General features: G+C 43.5%; 2 protein-coding genes across 3 annotated transcripts in view; both read right to left on the bottom strand.

The window, feature by feature from the left end:
* The window catches only part of LOC108938443 (regulator of G-protein signaling 3-like), a 31,372-nt gene extending 20,445 nt beyond the window's left edge, over positions 1–10,927 (bottom strand). The window contains exons 1-3 of the mRNA XM_029259717.1: positions 10,759–10,927; positions 4,741–4,893; positions 2,720–2,871 (exon numbers count right to left, since the gene is read on the bottom strand). Coding sequence (XP_029115550.1) covers positions 2,720–2,871; positions 4,741–4,893; positions 10,759–10,811 — 358 coding nt within the window. The 5' untranslated portion in view covers positions 10,812–10,927. The remainder of the gene's footprint in view (positions 1–2,719; positions 2,872–4,740; positions 4,894–10,758) is intronic.
* Positions 10,928–15,229: 4,302 nt separating this feature from the next.
* On the bottom strand, positions 15,230–20,136 carry LOC108938559 (endoplasmic reticulum chaperone BiP). 2 transcript variants are annotated; one of them, XM_018759174.2, is made up of 9 exons: positions 20,042–20,136; positions 19,029–19,204; positions 18,430–18,661; positions 18,198–18,335; positions 18,006–18,118; positions 17,434–17,824; positions 17,086–17,323; positions 16,729–16,896; positions 15,230–16,599 (listed from the first exon to the last, which is right to left on the bottom strand). In XM_018759174.2, the coding sequence occupies exons 2-9, from the start codon at positions 19,145–19,147 to the stop codon at positions 16,028–16,030; spliced, it is 1,971 nt and encodes a 656-aa protein (XP_018614690.1). In that variant the 5' UTR covers positions 19,148–19,204; positions 20,042–20,136; the 3' UTR covers positions 15,230–16,027. The 2 variants fall into 2 exon arrangements, with proteins under 2 accessions (XP_018614690.1, XP_018614691.1); XM_018759175.2 differs by having other exon boundaries at positions 19,029–19,185; positions 20,042–20,123.
* Positions 20,137–21,742: the final 1,606 nt, after the last annotated feature.

The raw sequence follows: 21,742 nt of genomic DNA, 5'->3' as shown, positions 1-21,742 counted from the left end.
GCCACCTTATCCATTGTGGAACGAACATAAAACAACTCTTTTGACATATTGTGCTTTTCACTACAACTCTGGTTAATGTTTATTAGCCAAAGTTCATTTAAGACAACTTATTAATATAAAATATAAGGGCTAGTACATTATGTAACAATTTACTATCACAACACATCCTTCTTTGAGTATGTCTGACACATTAAACCTCTTTGGAGATGTCCAATGCTTGCAGAAACTTGACTAATGTAAGGTACACACACACACACACACACACACATTTTCAGAACCGCTTGCCCCATACGGGGTCATGGGGAACCGGAGCCTACCCGGTAACACAGGGCGGAAGGCCGGAGGGGGAGGGGACACACCCAGGACGGGACGCCAGTCCGTTGCAAGGCACCCCAAGCGGGACTCGAACCGCAGACCCACTGAAGAGCAGGACCCGGTCCAACCCACAGCGCCACCGCGCCACCATGTAAGGTACAAGAAACAAATAGAAATTCTCCTAGTTCACTTATCAACCCCATTTTGTAGTAATTTATATAAATTGTTCATTGTTTAAGGGGGTGCGGTGGTGCAGTGGGTTGGACCACAGTCCTGCTCTCTGGTGGGTCTGGGGTTCGAGTCCCGCTTGGGGTGCCTTGGGACGGACTGGCATCCTGTCCTGGGTGTGTCCCCTCCCCCTCCGGCCTTACACCCTGTGTTGCTGGGTTAGGCTCTGGTTCCCCTGTGACCCCATATGGGACAAGTGGTTCTGAAAGTGTGTGTGTGTGTGTGTGTGTGTGTGTGTGTGTGTTCATTGTTTAGCTGATCAGTTATCCCAAAGTGGAATACATCCACCATCCACACAATTTCAATAACCACTTGACCTGAGCAGAGACACAGTGGATCACAGCCTATTCCAGAAGCTTTGGGCAAAAGGCTGGGGGAGGGGGGGTCTCTACACCCCAGAGAGGACACCAGTCCATCGCAGGGGAGCCACATATTCACTATGGGCAATTTAGTTTAACTAATCCACCTGAACTGCATGTCTTTGGGAGGAAACCCACACACACTAAACAAACACCTTTTTCACTTAATAACCTATGAGCACATTCTCAAATACACACACACACACTTTTTGAAATATCTTTCACCCAATCCATCACTAATTAAATACACTTTAAGTCTGAAGAGCACATGTGCCATTGTAATAAACAAAAAACTGTAAAAATGTAAGCCCCATAAAGCCTTGTGTGCCAGTTGATAGACCCTGAACTTCATAAGTAACTTATTAAGCGACAACAAGGAAGCAATTAAAATAATCACTGCTGCTACAGGAACACTGTTCATAAGCTAAAAATAACCTATGGAAACAAATGTAAATACTGTACAAAGGTCTTCCTAGGTTACAAGCAATTAATCAATCTGTAGCTATTATGAGGTGCATAACACTACCTTACAGGCTATGAGAAGAACCAACAGCAATTACAGAAAACAATATGGTTCTGGATCAAGATTCAAGCATATGAGCAAACACACACACACACACACACACACACTGTCAGAAACCACTTGTCCCGAGCGGGGTCCCGGCGAGCCAGAACCTAACCCAGCAACACAGGGCACAGGGCTGGAGGGGGAGGGAAGGGGAGGAGAGGGGAGGGGAGGGGACACACCCAGGACGGGACACCAGTCTGCTGAAAGGCACCCCAAGCAGGACTGAAGTCCCAGACCCATCACAGAGCAGAACCCCGCCAAACCCGCTGTGTCACCACGCCCCCAAACAAAAACAGTACACCCATCCATCGCTTAGCTGAATTCATTTGTTCCTTGAAATGATCCAATTAGGCAAATTCACGTATACATTTTCATGTCAGTGCATATTTCAAATTTTATTTCTATCAGTTTCTTTCACAACACACCTAGAAAATTACATTTAATAATTATAGCATAAATGTAGCTGTACCTTACTACATATTTTGTACATAAATACAGCATAGAAAAAAATCATTAACAGTACTATAAAAATAAGTAGTAAATAGATGAAAGTGCCATTGAGTTGATTTGGACTCTTAACTACATTAGCGGTTTCCAAGGCAAGGGAGGAACAGAAGTGCTTTGCCACTGTGCCTTCTTCCATGCATGTCTGGGAGGGCTGCAAATGCTGGGAGAAACATGCAAACCCTACAACCCCCCCGCCAAGCAGCTCAGGAGTCATGAGACACCAGTTTAACCTGCTGTGCCACTACATCCCCACTAAAGAAGCACTGAACCATAAAGAAACAAAATGACAGTGTGTATATATATTATATATATAAAGTGTCATAAAAGTCAGAGAAAGTAAAAGTGCATTACACCAACAGCTGGAAAGATAGAGATGCAGACAATTTTCAGATAGTTTGTCTAGTAACACCATTTTAAGCAGCATACAATACACCAGTAGGTGCATGGAGAATTAGTATTAATGTACAATTGTATATATAAAATTATGACCCACATTATTAAAATATAATCTTAAATGCTGACAATAACCATAATCATACTTTATATGATTAACAGTCTCCAGCTACAACAGCACCAAACACATGTTTTTGGATTGTGGTAAAAAACTGTAATAAACTTACTGAGCTGAGATCAAACTCATGTTCTTTCACACTAGAAAACAGTACTATCATGTCTACCCAAGTACTGCCTAAACGAATACAGATAAAATGATATATAACAAGATGAAGGTAAAAACCCTCACCTTTCCCCCTAAATCCAGAAGGGCTGATCTTCCTCCTTTTTTGGGATGCAGTTAGGGGTTTCTTTCTCAGTGATGTTCTGACCGTTGCCACCTTGACACCTGCCCCTGGATCTCTCCAGGCAACTGAGGTCTCCCAGTTCACATCTCCTTGGCTGAAAGGACAAGTTGCTTGTTTCCCTTAGTTTAGTTGTGCTGGAGCTATCTAACGTATACAACACATTTAAAAAGTGGATATGGCTTGACTACCTTAAATCATCACATCTTGTTATTTAACTGTTTAATCTTATGGAATCAATTGTTGTAGATGATCCTGGAAATATTGAATATTCTTCAATTTCACTGAACTGCTAAAACCAGTTAAAATCTTACTTCTCTTACATGAACAGTGATGATCTTTGTTTGATATACAGACCTACATTTACATTTATTCATTTAGCAGATGCCTCTCTCCAATGTGATGTACATCTCATAGAAAATACAAGGTGTACATTACATTAGCAGAAAGAGAGGCATAGATGCAGATGTGTGATTCTTAAGTGCAGTTAGTTTCTTTCCACCATATGAACCAATGCACATCACGTGAGTAGCTGCATAAAACTTTATCAGAAAATCCACGATTCCTGATCACCTTGTTGGTAATAATTTTTTTTTGAGATACATATAAACATTAGCGTTACATTACAGGAGCAGCTGCGAAAAGGTTTATGCGAGCATGATTTTAAAGTTATAGTGCATGTTAATATTATTATTAACAGTATTATTGTAGTCTTTACTGTGTATTTCACTGTGTATGGGATATTTTACTGTGTACTTTGTGTATGTTTTGTGTGGATTGTGCATTTTATTCTTGCTCCCCTCTCCCCCTTTTTCTTAAAGTATTTGTTTAATAGTATGTCCTCCTTTTTTAGTATTTATCTTCTCTATTACTGTAGTAATTTTAATTATTGTATTATTGCAGTTTTATTTATTGAAGTTTTAGAGTATTTATTCTGTACATGTTGCCTATACGTTTGACTCTTTCAGCATCACACAAGAATTCCTATGTGCCCGGACCATGTGTACGTGTACAAATTGCAAATAAAGTTCTATTCTATGAACATTAATACCTTACATGAACTTAACAGATTATGGAAGAGGTGAGTTTTAAAACCCTTTTTAAATGTGGACAGAGATTCAACAGTTCTAAGTGAGAGGGGGAGGTCATTCCACCCCAAGGGAGCAAGAACCAAGAAAGAAAATGTTACCTCCCGTGGAAATGTTAAAACTGGGATATACATTCCCAGTTCTGATACACACACTGTCTACAACCGCTTGTCCTAAGCAGGGTTGCGGTAAGCCAGCGCCTTGCTCGGCAATGCAGGGTGCAGGGCTGGAGAGGGAGGGAACACACCCCGGATGGGACGGCAGTCTGCCACAGGGCATCCCATGCAGGACTTGAACCCCGGACCCACCGGAGAGCAGGCCCCGGCTGTCTGCTGCATCGCAGCACCGCCATGCTTACCCCAATTCTAATATTTTCTTTTTAAATTGGTTTTCCATTTTGGCACACAGGTTGTTCCTTTCTAAAAAACTGAGCTTGAGCCAGCTGCTAGTGTACTGATTAAAACTGTTGCCTTTGGGTTTAGAAGATGGTGGTTTAAATCTCACCTGCTGAGGCAGTATGCTTGCACAAGGTACGTCCCTAAAATGGATCCCCAAAAATAACCCAACTGAATAAATGGGTACATAGATATAGGTAGCTTAACATTACACGTTGCACTGAAAAAAAAAATCAACCAAGGAAGTTGCTGTTTTAAAAACTTTTGCCGAACATTTTGCTCAATGCTGCCCACATGTGGTACAAACTGGTTGACCTTCCATGGTTTTAAAAGCATTCCTTTTAAAATCACTTGACAAGCAGCCCTTTAAGTTTTGCAAAACAACAGAATTATAAAAAGAAAGAAATAAAATATAAATCTCTTTCATTTTACAGTCTTTCATTCTGTGCTTTTGATTAGGAATTAGGATATTTATATCCATACCTCACAATTCCTGTAGCTCCACTCCCCTGCAGCCTGGCACCACTTCTTCTCGGCTTCTTTCCAAGTTGTCTGAAGTCATTGGTTTTCTGTGTTTGTCTTCTCTTTGTTGCAGTTTCCTGCACTCTTGCTTGGTCCCCCTGTCTCATCCAGCCTCTGTAAGCAGTAACTGGACTGAGTACATAAAGAAGGAAGGTCCTCCTGGGAAGCCAAAATACTACAAGACTTCCATGTGGGAACTGTATTCATCATGGACAAGAAATTCACCTCTTGTATTGCAAAGCAAGCATAACTCTGTATGTATAGACATATACACACAGACACACATTGTTTGAAACCGCTTGTCCCAAGCGGGGTCGTGGCGAGCCAAAGCCTAACCCGGCAACACAGGGTGCAAGGCTGGAGGGGAAGGGGACACACCCAGGTCGTGACACCAGCCCACCACAGGGCACCCCAAGCAGGACTCGAATTCTAGACCCACTGATATATATATATATATATATATATATATATATATATATATATATATATATATATATATGACGGGGGCACGGTGGCGTGATGGGTTGGACCGGGTCCTGCTCTCCGGTGGGTCTGGGGTTCGAGTCCTGCTTGGGGTGTCTTGTGGCGGCCTGGCGTCCTGTCCTGGGTGTGTCCCCTCCCCCTCCGGCCTTACGCCCTGTGTTACCAGGTAGGCTCCGGTTCCCCGTGACCCCATATGGGACAAGCGGTTCCGAAAATGTGTGTGTGTGTGTGTGTATATATATATATATATATATATGTAATATACAGTTATGCTTGCCTTGTATTGTAAAGAATAAATTGTAATGTCCCTTCCTGGATTGGGGCCTTGGTGTGGCAAAAGGGCTTGCGTGATCTAGGGATCTCCAGAGCTATGTATGTCATTGGGAGCAGTATGCTCCTGGTAGGATCTCCCAAGGTGAACAGGTCTGGAGTGAAGACTCAGACTAACACGATCTGAAAAACCCCTATGGCAAATAGGAACAAAAGAATGTTTACCCTGCCCAGAATAAGGTCAAGGGGACCTACCCCTGGAGCCAGGACTGGGGGTAGTGTTCCTAGGCAAGTGCCTGGTGGCCGGGCAGCCCATGTAACCCAGCTGGGCTCAGCCCGAAAAGGTATCGTGGGGGGGCCACCCGCAAGGTCCAACACGGAAGTTGGGTGCAGTGTGTACCAGATGGTGGGAGAGGGCGGTGTGGCGCATGGTGTCGCGGCCCCTCGCAACAGAAACTGGCTCTTGGCACATTGAATGTAACCTCACTGGGGGGGGAACCAGAACTGGTGCAGGAGGTTGAGAAATACCAACTAAATATAGTTGGATTCATCTCCACTCACAGTGTTGGCTCTGGAACCAAACTCCTCGATAGGGGGTGGTCCCTCTCCTACTCAGGAATTGCACAGGGTGAGAGGCGCCGGGCAGGTGTGGGGATAGCACAACCCCCCGGCTGGCTGCCATACAGTTGGAGTTTATCCCGGTGGACGAAAGGGTCGACTCAATGCAACTTAGGGTCGCAGAGAGGAAAATTTTGACTGTTGTGTGTGCTTATGCACCAAACAGCAGTTCAGCGTATTTGACCTTCTTGGAGAAGGTGGGTGGGTTCTAGACAGGGCCCCACCTACAGACTGCATAGACCTGCTGGGGGATTTCAACGCTCACGTTGGCAATGACGGGGAAATCTGGCAGGGGGTGATTGGGAAGAACGGCTTGCCTGATCTGAACCCGAATGGTGAAATGTTATTGGACTTCTGTGCTAGTCATGATTTGTCAATAACAAACACCATGTTCAAACACAAGGATGCTCATAAGTGTGCTTGGTACCAGAGTTCTATGGGCCAAAGGTCAATGATTAACTTTGTAGTCATTTCACCTGACTTGAGGCCACATGTTCTGGACACTCGGGTGAAGAGAGGTGCTGAGCTGTCAACCGATCACCATCTGGTGGTGAGTTGGATCAGATGGCAGGGAAAACTGATGGACAGGCCCGGTAGGCCCAGATGTTTAATGAGGGTGTGCTGGGAACGACTGTCGGAGGACCTTGTCCGGAATGATTTTAACTCGCACCTCCGGGAGAGCTTCTCCCATGTCCCAGAAGAGGTAGGGGACATGGAGTCTGAATAGACCCTGTTCAAAACCTCCATTGTGGAAGCAGCCAGGCACAGCTGTGGCAAAAAGCTTGTTGGTGCCAGCCAGGGCGGGAACTCGAGAACCCGCTGGTGGACACTGGTGGTGAGGGAAGCCGTCAAGCTGAAGAAGGAGGCCTTTAGGGCCTGGTTGGCTCTGGGGACTGCTGACTCAGCAGACAGGTACCGGCAGGTGAAGAAGGCAGCAGCTGCTGCGGTTGCAGAAGCAAAATCTAGGGCAGGGGAGGAGTTTGGAAAGGCTATGGAAAACGACTATCGGTCAGCTTCAAAGAGGTTCTGGAGAACCATCCAGCAGCTCAGAAGGAATCGGAGGAGCTTTGCTCAGGCTATGCTCAGCAAGATTGGAGAAACTCTGACCTCTGATGAGGATATTGTATGGAGGGGGAAGGATCACTTTGAGGAACTCTTAAACCCGAGTGATATGCCTTCCTTATAGGAGTAAGGGTCAGAGGCTTCCAAGCTGTCAGAATCCATTTCCCTGGTGGAAGTCACTGAGGTAGCTAGTAAGCTCCACGGTGGTAAAGCAGCGGGGGTGGATGAGATCCGCCTGGAACTGCTTAAGGCCCTGGATGTTGCAGGGCTGTCAGGGCTGACACATCTCTGCAATGTTGCATGGACCTCAGGGACAGTGCCTTTGGATTGGCAAACTGAGGTGGTGGTCCCTATCTTTAGGAAAGGGGACCGGAGAGTGTGTGCCAACTATCGGGGTATCACACTTCTCAGCCTCCCTGGGAAAGTCTATGTCGGGGTGCTGGAAAGGAAGCTCCAGCTGACAGTTGAACCTTGGATTGAAGAGGAACAACGCAATTCCGCCCTGGCCGTGGAACAGTGGACCATCTTTTTACCCTCTCACAGATAATTGCAGGGGCATGGGAGTTCACTAATCCAGTCTACATGTGTTTTATGGACTTGGAGAAGGCCTATGACCGTGTTCCCCGGGAAATTCTGTGGGAGGTGCTTCGGGAGTATGGGGTACCAGAGCCACTACTGCGGGCCATTCGGTCTCTGTACATATGGAGCGAAAGCTGTGTCCGCATACTCGGCATTAAGTCATGCCTGTTCAGTGTGGGTGTTGGACTCCACCAAGGTTGTGCCTTGTCTCCACTCCTGTTTGTGGTCTTCATGGATAGGATATCAAGGTGCAGTCAAGGCCAGGAGGGCATTCTATGTGGGAGTCAGAAGGTGACACCTCTGATTTTTTGCAGATGATGTTGTCCTTTTGGAACCGTCACATGGTTGCCTCCAACACGCACTGGAACGGTTTGCAGCCAAGTGTGAAGCATTTGGGATGAGGATCAGTACTTCAAAGTCCATGGTTCTCTCACGGAAAAGGATGGCATGCCCCCTCCGGGTAAGGGAAGAGAATTTGCCACAGGTGGAGGAGTTTAAGTATCTTGGGGTCTTGTTCACGAGTGAGGGGAGAAGGGAGCGTGAGATCGGCTGCAGGCTGGGAGCAGCGGCAGCAGTAATGCGATCGCTGTACCGGACTGTAGTGGTGAAGGGGGAGCTAAGCCATAAGGTGAAGCTCTCCATTTACCGGTCAATCTACATCCCTACCCTCACCTATGGTCATGAACTTTGGGTAATGACCGAAAGAATAAGGTCGCGGATACAAGCTGCTGAAATGAGTTTTCTCCGCAGGGTGTTGGGACTCACTCTCCGTAATAGGGTGAGGAGTTCAGACATCCAGGAGGAACTCAGAGTAGAGCTGCTACTCCTCCACATTGAGAGGAGCCAGTTGAGGTGTTGTGGGCATCTGATAAGGATGCTCCCTGGGCACCTCCCTCTGGAGGTATACCAGGCACCCGCTGGAGGGATTATATCTCACAGTTAGCCTGGAAATGGCTGGGGATCCCCCAGGCTGAGCTGGAGGAAGCTGCAGGGGACAGGGGCGGCTGGGCCTCTCTGCTCTCCCTACTGCCACTACGACCCTACTAGGACAAGTGGGATAGACAATGGATGGATGGATGGATGGATGGATGGAATCGTAATGTAATTTATAATGCAATATAGAACTCGGGCAGCATTGTGGTAGAGTGAGTAGTTGCACAGCACCTGGATGGTGCAACAGAATGTGGGTTTGATCCCCATTCAGTCTTTGTGGAGTTTGCAAGTTCTCCCTGTGCTTCTGTGGGTTTCCTCCCACTGTCTGAAGATACGCTTTCAAGAAAATTAGTGACTCTAAAAAACCACCCAAAGATAGAGATGCAGACACACAATCCTGCCAGAGTATGTTTCAGTGATGTATGGTTGACTGTCTCATTATATGTATGTAGTGTAAATGTATGTATGTAGTGTATCGAAAATTTTTGTAAATCACCTTGGGTGAAAAGGTATTGGCTAAAAACTACTACATAGTGTTCATTGGAAGTTGTTTTGGAAAAAGAATCTGCTAAATGTAAATTAATAAATTAATAAATAAATGTAAATGACATCCCTTGTTTTATTGTACAGTTTGACTTTGATCTGCTTTTGTCTTGTTTAATTTTCTTTTGTTAAGTGACTGTGTCTACTCAGGTCCTGGATTGATCTTTTGCAGCTGCAACATAATATTGGATCCTGGATTGCCATTGTTTATTTGTTTGTTGTCTTGTAAAACTTTTGTGCAATCTTGTGTCTTGTGAGCAGTTTTACACTGTACAGACCTGACACTGTAAGCTGAACTGGACAAAGTTGTTAGCAAAATAATAATAAAAAGACACCATAAGGCGGCTAGCTACACTGACTGGACAATGTGCAAGCACCTGGTGATCCAAATAACTGATAAATACTATGATCATAAGGCTGAAAAGGTCCTCAGCATCAGAGATATTACCATCACTCAGGACTTACTGATAATTACAGATCGCACACTATCAGTGAACCGCCCTGACATGATACTGCACAATAACAAAGAGAAGACCTGCCTACCTGTAGATATACTATAGCTTTCCCAAATGGTGCAAACTGGAGGCTGGAAAGCTCTGCAAGCATAAGGACCTGGAAACTGAGATCACTGGAATGTGGTAAGTCAAGACCAGGGTGATACCAGTAGTGGTGGGATTGGGCATTAGGAAACCTCAAGAAGGGTTTCCATAACAACCTGGAGATACTCCCAGTCTAACCAAATGACTCTCAGTTCAGAAGATCGCACTACGCTTGGATGAATTTCTTTGGCTCCTTGTTCAGATCTGAATTCATTAAGAACCAGTTGAAGAACTTGACTAAGCACTGATGAAATATGACCACAGTGTGGTAGCATTTGTGAATACAGTACAACCCATGGAATACTGTACAGTTTATGAACAGCTAAATATGATTAATTATGAAACAATTCATTAATAATTTTAGAGTGCAAAATAATTTAAACACATTTACGACCCCAAACAGAAATACACACACACACACACACACATTTTCAGAACCGCTTGTCCCATATGGGGTCGCGGGGAACCGGAGCCTACCCGGTAACACAGGGCGTAAGGCCGGAAGGGGAGGGGACACACCCAGGACGGGACGCCAGTCCGTCGCAAGGCACCCCAAGCGGGACTCGAACCCCAGACCCACTGGAGAGCAGGACCGTGGTCCAACCCAGTGCGCCACCGCGCCACCACGCCCCCCCAACAGAAATGCAGTTTAAGGAATTTCTGTCAAAACATTTGTTTTCTGTTAGCTCGACAGTTCTTGAGCTCAGACTAGTCGATGTCATGTTTTTAGAAAAAAAAATCTTGAATTTGCCACGAAATGTATGCATGCTTATGGTAAAATAATGTTCCAAAATGTACATTATTATTCTAATGTTCTAGACCTAAGTTAAAAGTATAACAAATGTTAAAATGTTTATTCTATACTGTTATGAGGCGAACTATAAGGCTTTACCTGACCGATTCTTGAAATTCTTGTTGTCGCGTCCGTTCTTTTGGGTCTTCCATCTTTTATTAAATAATGGTATTTGCCGTCCGTCAAGGTTATATGAAATTCAAAAACGCACCTAAAAACAATTTATGCACTAAAAAAGAGGAAGAAAAACCCTGACCAATTCAGGAACCTGAGCTGTCTGCCAAGCCAGCCCAGATAGACGGGTCACGGGAGCGGCGGGGAGAAAAATAGGCTGTGCCGTGCACGAGAGCCCGGGGTCTCGAGCGCAACGGCAGCCCACCGACCAATCCGAAACGTCGATTTTAAAACGCACGTGCGTTTAAATCTACGGTCCCGTTTCTCCAAAGGGAAAAGTCGTTTACAGTCACAGAGATATACAGTGCAGTGTTTCCCCGCCTTAGGGCATGAATGTGTTTCGAAAAAAGCCTTCGTAAGGGATTAACAAGTCGAATACATAAGTAGTTTCAATGGTAAACGTTTTTTATGCGTCCCTCCCTGAATTCTAAAATCGAATCATGCTAAATATCACAAAAATGCAATGACACAACTGCTTCAATAGTTAACATTAGCTGTCATAGCACAACATAACAATACAGTTTCCCTTCAAAAATTATTACATTTTATTTTATAATACTGTGTACTATAAGATTGTTCCTGCACTTTTGCAGTGTATCTATCTAGCACTGTAAATGACAGTTACACCGGGGATGGGGACAGCTGTAAGCATAGTGGTTAGGGCTGTTGCCTTTGCCCCATATAGGTTGCAGGTTCCATCCCCACCTCCGGCTGTAGTACCCCTGAGTAAAATGCTTACCTTAAATTGCTTCCGTAAAATTTCCCAGCTGTGTAATGGGTGAATAACTGTTGGTGGACTAACATTGTAAGTTGCTTTAAAGAAAAATGTCAGCTAAATGAGTAAATGTAAATGTAAGTGACCTTGGGTGAAGGTCTCAACTGAGTACTTTGGGATCATCCTTGTTCCTCACGCTGAAGAAGAAAAGGTGTCTTCTAAACTCATAAATATGTGGCGCTGCTCAGGGAAATGCAAACGTATGTAGTCCAGAGGAACGCGAATAAATGCCTCGTAAACCGAAGCAGAGATGTTAAATGGCACGGATTGTCGTAGCTCCATTTTAATTATTTTTAATTCTTTAACTCTGTTTTAATTCTTGCTTTCACTTCAGGATTATATCAGGAACAAGAGACTCATGTTTGTTTTTTTTTTTTTTAATTTTTGTTTAAACATGCTCGCAAATAAAAATATGCATAGCGTAGGAGCCCTTTTCATGCTTGATGTTTGTGTCATCAACGGTGTTGGTAACCTTTTCACCCGTAACGGCCAGCCATTGTTGCAGGCAAAGGGGAAGTTGGTGTCTCCTTGGTAATCCTGTGAGGATCACCAGCTCTTACACTGACCATAAATCTTACAGGCCCCCTTCTCCGGGAGGCTCTTCTTAGTGAGGAACATTTGTGTCATTAGTCACCTCAGTAATTCACAAAAAAAACTGACTTTGACTTCCCAAGGAAAATGCAAATCATCCCGGCATTATTAAATCCTTTCTGTCCACGACAAGTTTCCAGGGACGCAGTCAACAACAGCAGCAGAATTTGTTTCTTTTCTAGGACTAGTTTGGTAGCGATGATCTTTCTGGCTGCTGGGTGTAGCGGTTCGATGGCACAGGCGATTTCATCTCTAATTGCCTTTTCCGCCGAGCCTAAGCACCGAAACGCTGGCGTTTTGCAGAATACTTTTCGTTTTCTCGTTCAGTACCGCGGAGCAAGCGGAGTGTATCGTGGGCGTGCTCGAACACACAAATGGAGCGCAGGAAAGGGCCTCCGTTTCCAGGCTGAAGTGGCCATCGCTCAGGCCGCACTGTCCTTCAGAAGTTATTAAGGAGCCAGGTAAAAGCAAAGGATGTCTGAGGCGGTGTTTCTCATGAGACTAGCTCTACTGCCGCCGTTTAAAGTACACAGGCCACTGGCTTTAAGTGCCTTGCTCCTTGAGTAGAACTGGAGTAGGCTCCCGCCCGAACGCCTGACCGCACGCCGTCCTGATGAAGTGCCGCACCGACAGCAGCTCGCACGCTGCTAAGAAACAACTTTGAGATCCCGTGCGGAAAAGTTCAGGTTTTTTTTTCGTAAACGTCGCCCCGTTGTTGCCGCGGGCGGTCTGGAAATGTGGTTCAGACTGAGAACTCAAAAGTACCAGTAGCGGAAGAGCAGTCGTAAATTTGTCACTGGAAATGTTTAACTGCCTGCCTCCCCCTATCAAGCCCTCCATCTCCAACGGAACCATTTCCTGCATTTAGCAGCACTTGAAAAAAGCCGTTTGGGCTCTGAACCAATAATCTTTCAGTAATGAATTTTGCATAGAAAAGGTTTTTTTTCGTGCCTTTTAATGTATTAGTAACACAGTGAATATGAAAAAGAGTTCAAGTGAAACCTTAAAAAGAACAGCTAAGCCAAATTAAGTTCAGCACACTGTTTTATGGGCATAAATTATGGAATAAATAATATTTCACACCCTATTACAATAAATGAAAAGTTGAAGAAAAATTATTAAAAATGCTGACAAATAACATTTGAACACTGACAGTCTTAGCACTGTACGGGGGTGTGGTGGCGCAACAGGTTTGGCCAGGTCCTGCTCTCTAGGGGGTCTGGGGTTTGAGTCCTGCTTGGGGTGCTTTGCGATGTACTGGTGCCCTGTGCTGGGTGTCCCCCCCCCCACTTCCAGCCCTGTACCCTGTGTTGCCAGATTAGGCTCTGGTTCACCGTAACCCTGCTTGGGACAAGTAGCTTCAGTCAGTGTGCGTGTGTGTGCGGTCTTAGCGCCAAATAAAAACAATGGCTTCCTGTAGTGATGACAATCAACTGAATATCATCACTCATTCTTGAGCAACAGCTATATTGTACAAGACTATGATGCTGCTAAGAAAGTCCAACTCCAGTTTAGCAGGATCTCTCTGAAACTCTAAAGTACAACCATCCCATCTATGTGATGTTCTTAAATATGTGACTTTGAAGTCATTGACTGCTTAAGATCAAGAAGCAGTAAGCTTGATTTTAAAATTGCATTTAAAGATTTTTCTCCCTACATTGATTTTATTTATTTTCCAGATTGCCCATAGAATGTGAATGTGTGTGTGCCTGCCAACCCTGCGATTGACTGGCATCATGTCCAGAGTGTATCCTGCTTATTCCAGGATAGGTTCTGGACCACCTTGACCCACCGCTGAACTAGTGGTTATAATGAACAAATGAATGAATTTGTTTTAGAGAAAGGTTTACAAGTCTTCAATTTTGCCCGTTTGAGCTATTAATCCATTGGAAGAATGAATAATATCAAGAATATTAACATACTTTGTCAGATAAAAGAAAATATTTACATTTATTTAACATCTGCAATACTTTTACATCAGTTACCAGAAAGTGAAGTCAAAACCAGAATGAATGATTTAGTGTTCAATACTGTCACCCTAATGTATGTAGTATCAGAGTGATCCGGTTGGTAGGGCCTCACATCTCCTGTGTTTGGGTGCGAGTCCTGTTGTCTGTTCAGTTTATTCATTGATTTCCATCACGTACAGTGCTTTCCTACAAAGTCCAAAGACGTGTGCATCCGGTGAATTCATTTGTCATTCTAAATCATAACGATTACCATATGACAGAGTCCCAACCAGGGTATAGCACACATTACACAGTTTCCCAGGATTGTCTGGACTTCCCTGAACTTAAGCAGTTTCTCAAAGTAGATGTTGCATATTAGAACAGATACCTGAGACTTGCTTTCAAGAAAATACCACAACCAAAACATGTCTTTCTCCCAAAGAATGCACTTTGGAATATCCAGGTCAGCCATACAGCTCCATGCAACTACACTTGAGTGTACTAGATATTACTCTACTCTAAATTGAGGGGTGCTGTTTTTATGGTAAATATTGTTTGTATGTTAGCACACAGTGCCACTTGGTATTTCTATCTATGCATTTTGGTGATACAGCATTACAGCACTGAGGTGCCTTTGTGGGGTTTTCAGCAATCTCCAATGAGATGCACAATGAACAGCAGACCTGTGACAAATTCATCCCTAAAATCCATCATTCTGCAACCCTACAAATACTAAAAAAAAAAAAGAATCAGGCAGAACAAATACACAAAGTAAATGCAGACCTGTTCCATGTGACATTTAAGCCATTAGTTATACAACTCTGAAAAAATTGCAGTTTGAGTTTTGTTTGTCCTGATAGAGCCTTCTTCATCCTAGTAACTTGATTTAACAGCATTTCATAAGTCTCAACACAACTGAAATATCAGTCAGCACCTCTGAACAGTTTAGTGTCTACTCTAGAGTGGACGACAACAGTGATTTTAAGAACTTGAAACATTCCTGTAGCCATGTATCACTCGCTCCTCCGCTACCTTGTTGGCATTGTCAGACAGGCACAAAACTATAAATTTGAATTTTAGGTGTGTTGGTCCAAAAACTAATCTTTATTTTTCCCCCCCTTAGAGGCATTCAATCTCCTCACACCAATTCACACAAAAGGAATTTCAGCAGCCAAGTTTAACATGTTACATGAATAACTACTGTAGCAAGACATCTTGTTTTGGGCCCAATAAGTGATCCCTGCAGGCTAAATGCACACATTATACAAATGCACAGAGGTAAAGCTTAACCTGGTAGGAGTAGTTACACTTCTGATTTTTTTTTTTTGGTTGGTTACTTACAGAACAATTTACTAAAGTCATTCAAATGGCCATGCTTCAAGTAACCACTAGAGCTTACCCAATGGCACATAAGTAAATGTCTTTTGGAAGTTGATAGTATAGTGCTGATCATATGTTGAGTACAATTTACTATGCAACTTAAGAAATACAAGCATACACATTCATATCAAACATTTATTTCAAGGTGTTTCCAGTAGAAATGTTTTCTACAATTGTCCAAGGAGGATCTGATCAAATAAATAAAACAAGACAATTGTGAACACCACGCCCATCTTACCTCACCACCCAACCCCCAAAGTAAACCCCATTAAACTGCCAGAACAGCAGAAGTGAGCCTTAATCTAGGCCAACTTTTAAATCTCCACTTCCCAGTGAAGAAACACAACATTCAAATTTCCTTTCCCTCTGTCTTTCCAGAAGATATGGAGCTGTCACTCTTCCCCTCCATCTTAGTTCATTCACCCCTGTGTAGTTACACCAGCAATCCATCCAAAGCAACGAGGGCTTTAAGAAAATTGGAAGATGAATAGTTGTGCGATTACAACTCCTCCTTTTCTGCCTGACCATCATATTCCCCCTCCTCAGGAGGTGGACCACCTGCACTGCCATATAGCTTACTAACAATTGGTTGGACCACTTCCTCCAGCTCTTTCTTCTTGGCCTGGAACTCTTCAGTATCAGAATCTTGGTGAGACTCCAGCCACTCAATCTTCTCCTCCACAGCTTTCTCAATTGCTTCCTTGTCCTCTGCAGACAGTTTGCCACCGAGCTTCTCTTTGTCACCCACTTGGTTCTTCAGCGAGTAGGCATAGCTCTCCAACTCATTACGTGCATCAATGCGTTCCTTCAGCTTCCGGTCCTCATCAGCAAACCGTTCCGCATCATTCACCATGCGCTCAATGTCCTCAGGTGTAAGCCGGTTCTGATCATTAGTAATTGTAATCTTGTTCTTGTTGCCTGTACCCTTGTCCTCTGCAGTTACACGCAAGATGCCATTTACATCAATCTCAAAGGTGACCTCGATCTGAGGGACACCACGGGGTGCAGGTGGGATGCCTGTCAGATCAAAGGTACCAAGGAGATGATTGTCTTTGGTCAGGGGACGCTCACCTGGAGGAAGAGGCAAACAGATGTTATTCAGTATCACCATGTTTTGCCATAGTTAAACCAGTTAACTATTTTGAGCCTTAATTATATGGAGACAAATTCTGCAATTGGTGACTTAGAACTGAGACTCACCTTCATACACCTTAATTGTAACAGTGGGCTGATTGTCAGAGGCTGTAGAAAAGATCTGAGACTTCTTGGTGGGCACAACAGTGTTTCTAGGGATGAGTTTGGTCATAACCCCTCCCACAGTTTCAATTCCAAGAGTCAAAGGACACACATCCAACAGAACCAGGTCACCTTTAAGAAACATTGATATGGTTCAGTCTCAAAGAGATGTACCTTTAACACAGTATGTTGCTAAAGCAAAATCATGGCATTCATGCTCCCCAGTAAAGCAAATTGGCTTATCCTTTAATGCAAGTGAAGGACTGTTTGCATTAGATTTACACTGACAACATTTATCTGCACAACCAAATGGAGACACACCTGTATCTTCCTCTCCAGACAGCACTCCAGCCTGCACAGCTGCTCCGTAAGCCACAGCCTCATCAGGGTTGATGCCTCGGGATGGCTCCTTGCCATTGAAAAACTCCTTCACCAGTTGCTGAATCTTTGGTATACGGGTGGAGCCACCCACCAAAACTATCTCATCAATATTAGACTTCTTCAGATCAGCATCTTCCAGGACTTTCTGCACAGGCTTCATGGTGGAACGGAAAAGATCCTAAAATGGGTGAGAAATTAAAACTTCATGAACGAACATGATCACGTGTGAACACATTCACAAAAAAAGTGTTTACCGGATGTTAACTAGCTTAGCATGAGAGTACTTACCATGTTGAGCTCCTCAAACTTTGCACGGGTGAGAGTTTCAGAAAAGTCTTCACCTTCAAAGAAGGACTCGATCTCAATGCGAGCCTGATGCTGAGCTGACAGTGCACGCTTGGCCTTCTCTACCTCACGACGCAGCTTCTGCACAGCACGGTTGTCTTTGCGCACATCTTTGCCAGTTTTCTTCTTGTAAAGCTTAATGAAATGCTCCATTACACGCTGGTCAAAGTCTTCACCACCCAAATGGGTATCGCCATTAGTGGCGACCACCTCAAAGACACCATTGTCAATTGTTAGCAGGGAAACATCAAAGGTGCCACCACCAAGATCAAAGACCAGGATGTTCTTCTCCCCATCCTTTTTGTCAAGGCCATAAGCTATAGCGGCAGCAGTCCTGCAAGAGATTAAACAAGCACCTTGTTATATGAAATTAGGTAAACATTCTGTAGAAAGGCAGTTGTATAAAGATTTTGAATTAGACATCCAAGCCAAAAACATATGCTAGTTCCAAAAGAATGGAAAATTTTGTCCTCAACTGTATTTAGGCATTATGTATCACTAATGTCAAAACTCACGGCTCATTGATGATCCTCATCACATTCAGTCCAGCAATAGTACCAGCATCCTTAGTTGCCTGGCGCTGAGCATCATTGAAGTAGGCAGGAACAGTAACCACCGCATGGGTAACCTAAATGAGAATACTGTAGAATTAATGTCATTCTTCCAACTTTATGAAGTCTGAAAAGTAGTAATTTAGGCCACCATACCTTCTTTCCAAGATAGGCCTCAGCAGTTTCCTTCATCTTTGTGAGGACCATAGCAGAGATCTCCTCAGGAGCAAAGGTCTTTGTCTGGCCAGCAGCAACATCAATCTGAATATGGGGCTTGCTCTTCTTTTCAATTACCTAGAAACAAGAAATCAGATTTGTCCACTCACCTTAACATGGACTGTATAAGTTTTTAAACTTGTCCCAAAGAACCCAATTGCATTAATCATACCTTGAAAGGCAGATACTTGATATCCTGCTGCACAGAGGGGTCATTCCACGTACGGCCAATTAACCTCTTGGCATCAAACACAGTGTTCTCAGGGTTGGAGGTCAACTGATTCTTTGCAGCATCCCCAATGAGACGTTCACCCTCAATGGTGAAAGCCACATAGGATGGAGTGATACGGTTACCCTGGTCATTGGCAATGATTTCCACACGGCCATTCTTGAAGACACCAACACTGAAGGGGAAGAGAAACTTTCACAATTAAATCAAAATTTCACCATTAGCATGACCACAGTTTAAATGCATCAGCTGTAGTGACCAAGTCAATCTGTGTATGCTATACAGAAGCACTACAGAATGCTGTAAGACATAACTGTGGATTTTGTTAGCTAAACACATTTAGTTGATTGCTGTCCAATTGATCTTAGAACCACAACTTTACAATGACCAGGGTATTCTTGCCATATCAAGGAGTCCACGACTTAAACTAAAAAAAAATGTGGTCTCAAAAGAAAGTTTAAGGTTAAAAGCTGTGAATGCTAGCTAACTACTACGGTTCCTACTGCCCCCAAGAGGACCCCAAAAGGTATTGACCCGCTTACCAGGAGTAAGTTGTGCCCAGGTCGATTCCCACTACGGTTCCGACATTTTCCTTTTTGTCATCTTCGTCGGCAAAAACTGCGACGGCGACAAGCGCGAGGATGATGAACGTCAGCTTCATCGTCACGTTCAACGGCGCGTTCGTCTGAGTCACGTGTTCTGGCGGGAGAGGCGGCGCCTGTCAGATGAAAAATACACTTAACACACTACTTTACGATCGCGAGTTTATCTGAATTAATTTCAAATAGAAATTTGTCTTCACCGAGGCTTTCAAAAGCTGAAAAAAAGCATGGTAGCATTTACAATCGCTAGCTTAGGTAGCGGAAGAGGAACACGCGCCACGAGCGGAGCTCATTGGCGAGACTCGAGAAGCTTCCAGAAGCTCTTCGCGAGGCTGTCACCGAGCGCGCGTATCGGCAGCCCCGCGCGTATCTACTGACTACAGCATTAGATCATATACATACATTAAATCGAAAAAACCGTCTTAAAGAGAGCCACTGCGCGGTGGTTAAAGAACTCATCCACAATGAATTATACTAGCCATAGATCATCCCTGAAAAATCATTTGCACAGCCGAAGGTCATGTTACTGAGAACGTCACAGAGTGAGGACCTTTTTTCTCCAAATTCTTCATTTTTTTTCCTCCACAGAAAGACGTTATTTGGGGAAAAACAGAAATATTCTACTCGTTAACTGAACTTGAACGATTTAAACCAAAAAGCCTTGCGTAATCTACATCAGGAAGCAGCCAGTCTATTGTCAGATACCGGTAGCGTAACCATAAACTCCATCATCCTGGATTTAATATACAAAATAAACAAATTGAAATGCTGGAAAACATACTACTTCCAGTCACAACAAGAACAAATAACTCAAATAATAACAGTTCAACAAGCGTGACAGTAGTATCCGATTGAGACAAAATTAAAGTTTAAAACCGAAAGTCTCATTTTGGTATACCACAACAACACAAGATGTAACGTGAACACTACAAACTCACAAATACAATACATACCTTACAACTGGATAAACTATATCTGATCACACCTGCAGACAACACAACTACAGTAATCTATACAACTCTTCTCGTGTAGTCCTAAAGAGCTGGAATGAACATACCTTGAAAGACGATCTTTTATAGCTTTCAGCTCTTTCCTATCGTGGATGCCCGCTATTGGTCAGATAGCTATTCGTTGGACGGTGCTCATTGGTTCCATGAAGCATGCTGGCTTCTGCTGATTCGAACACGTAAGAGGCGTGTATACGTCATGACACACGGCTGTCTGTCCGATAGCGACTGGCTGGCTGTCAATACGTGCCCACCCAATCACGTGCGTGCCGGTATCTACGAGACAGAAGCGAAAGGTTTCCACCATGTTTCTTTTGCAACAATACTTTTCCCGCGTCATTGTTATAAATTTAATTCTGAAAGTGAAAAAGATTTGCTCATTTTATTCCGAGCAAAATTCGTATTGGCTTTGAAAGATTAAATATTATTCTAAATGACCACTTCTCTTAGTCTTCACTCACATGTGTGGAGCACATGATAAGTTCTGCTAAACTTAAAGTTTAGTAGTAACACAACGCTAGCTAGTAGTAGATAAAATATTGTTCTTGTATTCTATACAATTATGTACCGTAGCTCATGTTTTGTTAGCTTGTTTATCGAATTCCTCACTTTTCTATGAGAATAATTATGTGTGGATGTGATGGTAATATTACCTCTTGCCGAAATAACTAAATACGGGATACTGGTCGTTATAAGTAGCAATAATTTAAATCCTGAGATTTATTTATATAAATATGATAATTAATCTTTTGCGACCACCTCCCGTCCTCACACCTCAAAGTGATATGTAATTCAGAGTGTTGCACCCGACTTGGTCTTCTCCAGAAATGGTGAAATCACTGCTCAAGCTCTTCCACACTGATGAAGCCCCACTTAAATCATTTTGCCTCCAGCTCTGCATTAAATGACTATTAAAATGTAACATTTGAAATGTTCAAATTTACTTGAAGAACTATAACGTATTTGTAATGTCTTGTTCTTGTTCAGGGCTGCACGGCGGCGTGGAGGGTATTGCTGGTGCCTCACAGTTCTTAAGATGTGAGATTGACTTTGCATTGTTGATCTCCTTATATTGCCACATTTTTTCCTCGAGGTACTCTGGTTTCCACTCACAGTCCAATGACATCAGGTGAACTGGTGGCTCTGAGTTGCCCATAGTATGTCTTTGATGGGCCTGTGATAGACTGGTCTCCTCAGGGTGTACCCTGCTAACCTAGTGTTCTGTTCTTCTGGGATAGGCTTTGGACCACCATGACCCTGCCTTAGGTCAAGCTGTTATTGATAACACAAGGGAACTAAATTTTTCAAAGTTCTTAGTTATGTCAATTTTTGCATAGATAATGATTAGTTAAAGTGTACTGATTACAAAATTACCAGAAGATCTTCTAGAGTGTCAGTTTAGTTTGGTACTTTAGAGCCACTGGAAGATTATAGGCAGCACCAGAACAGTCTAGAAAGTACCAAAACATTCTTTAAAACATTATATCCTAAAAGGTACTGGACTATTTGGTGCTTGGAACCCGGTGCCAAAATTCACCAATTTCAAGAGTGTTGAATATTTTTCTAAAAACTGATATGCAGTACAAACTAATGCCAAAAGTATGCTTAATGTAGCAAAACTGAATGGAAAATGCAAACAAATCGACA

This window comes from Scleropages formosus, chromosome 17, assembly GCF_900964775.1.
Source record: "Scleropages formosus chromosome 17, fSclFor1.1, whole genome shotgun sequence".
NCBI lineage: Eukaryota > Metazoa > Chordata > Actinopteri > Osteoglossiformes > Osteoglossidae > Scleropages > Scleropages formosus.
This window is presented reverse-complemented; position numbering and strand designations above follow the sequence as displayed.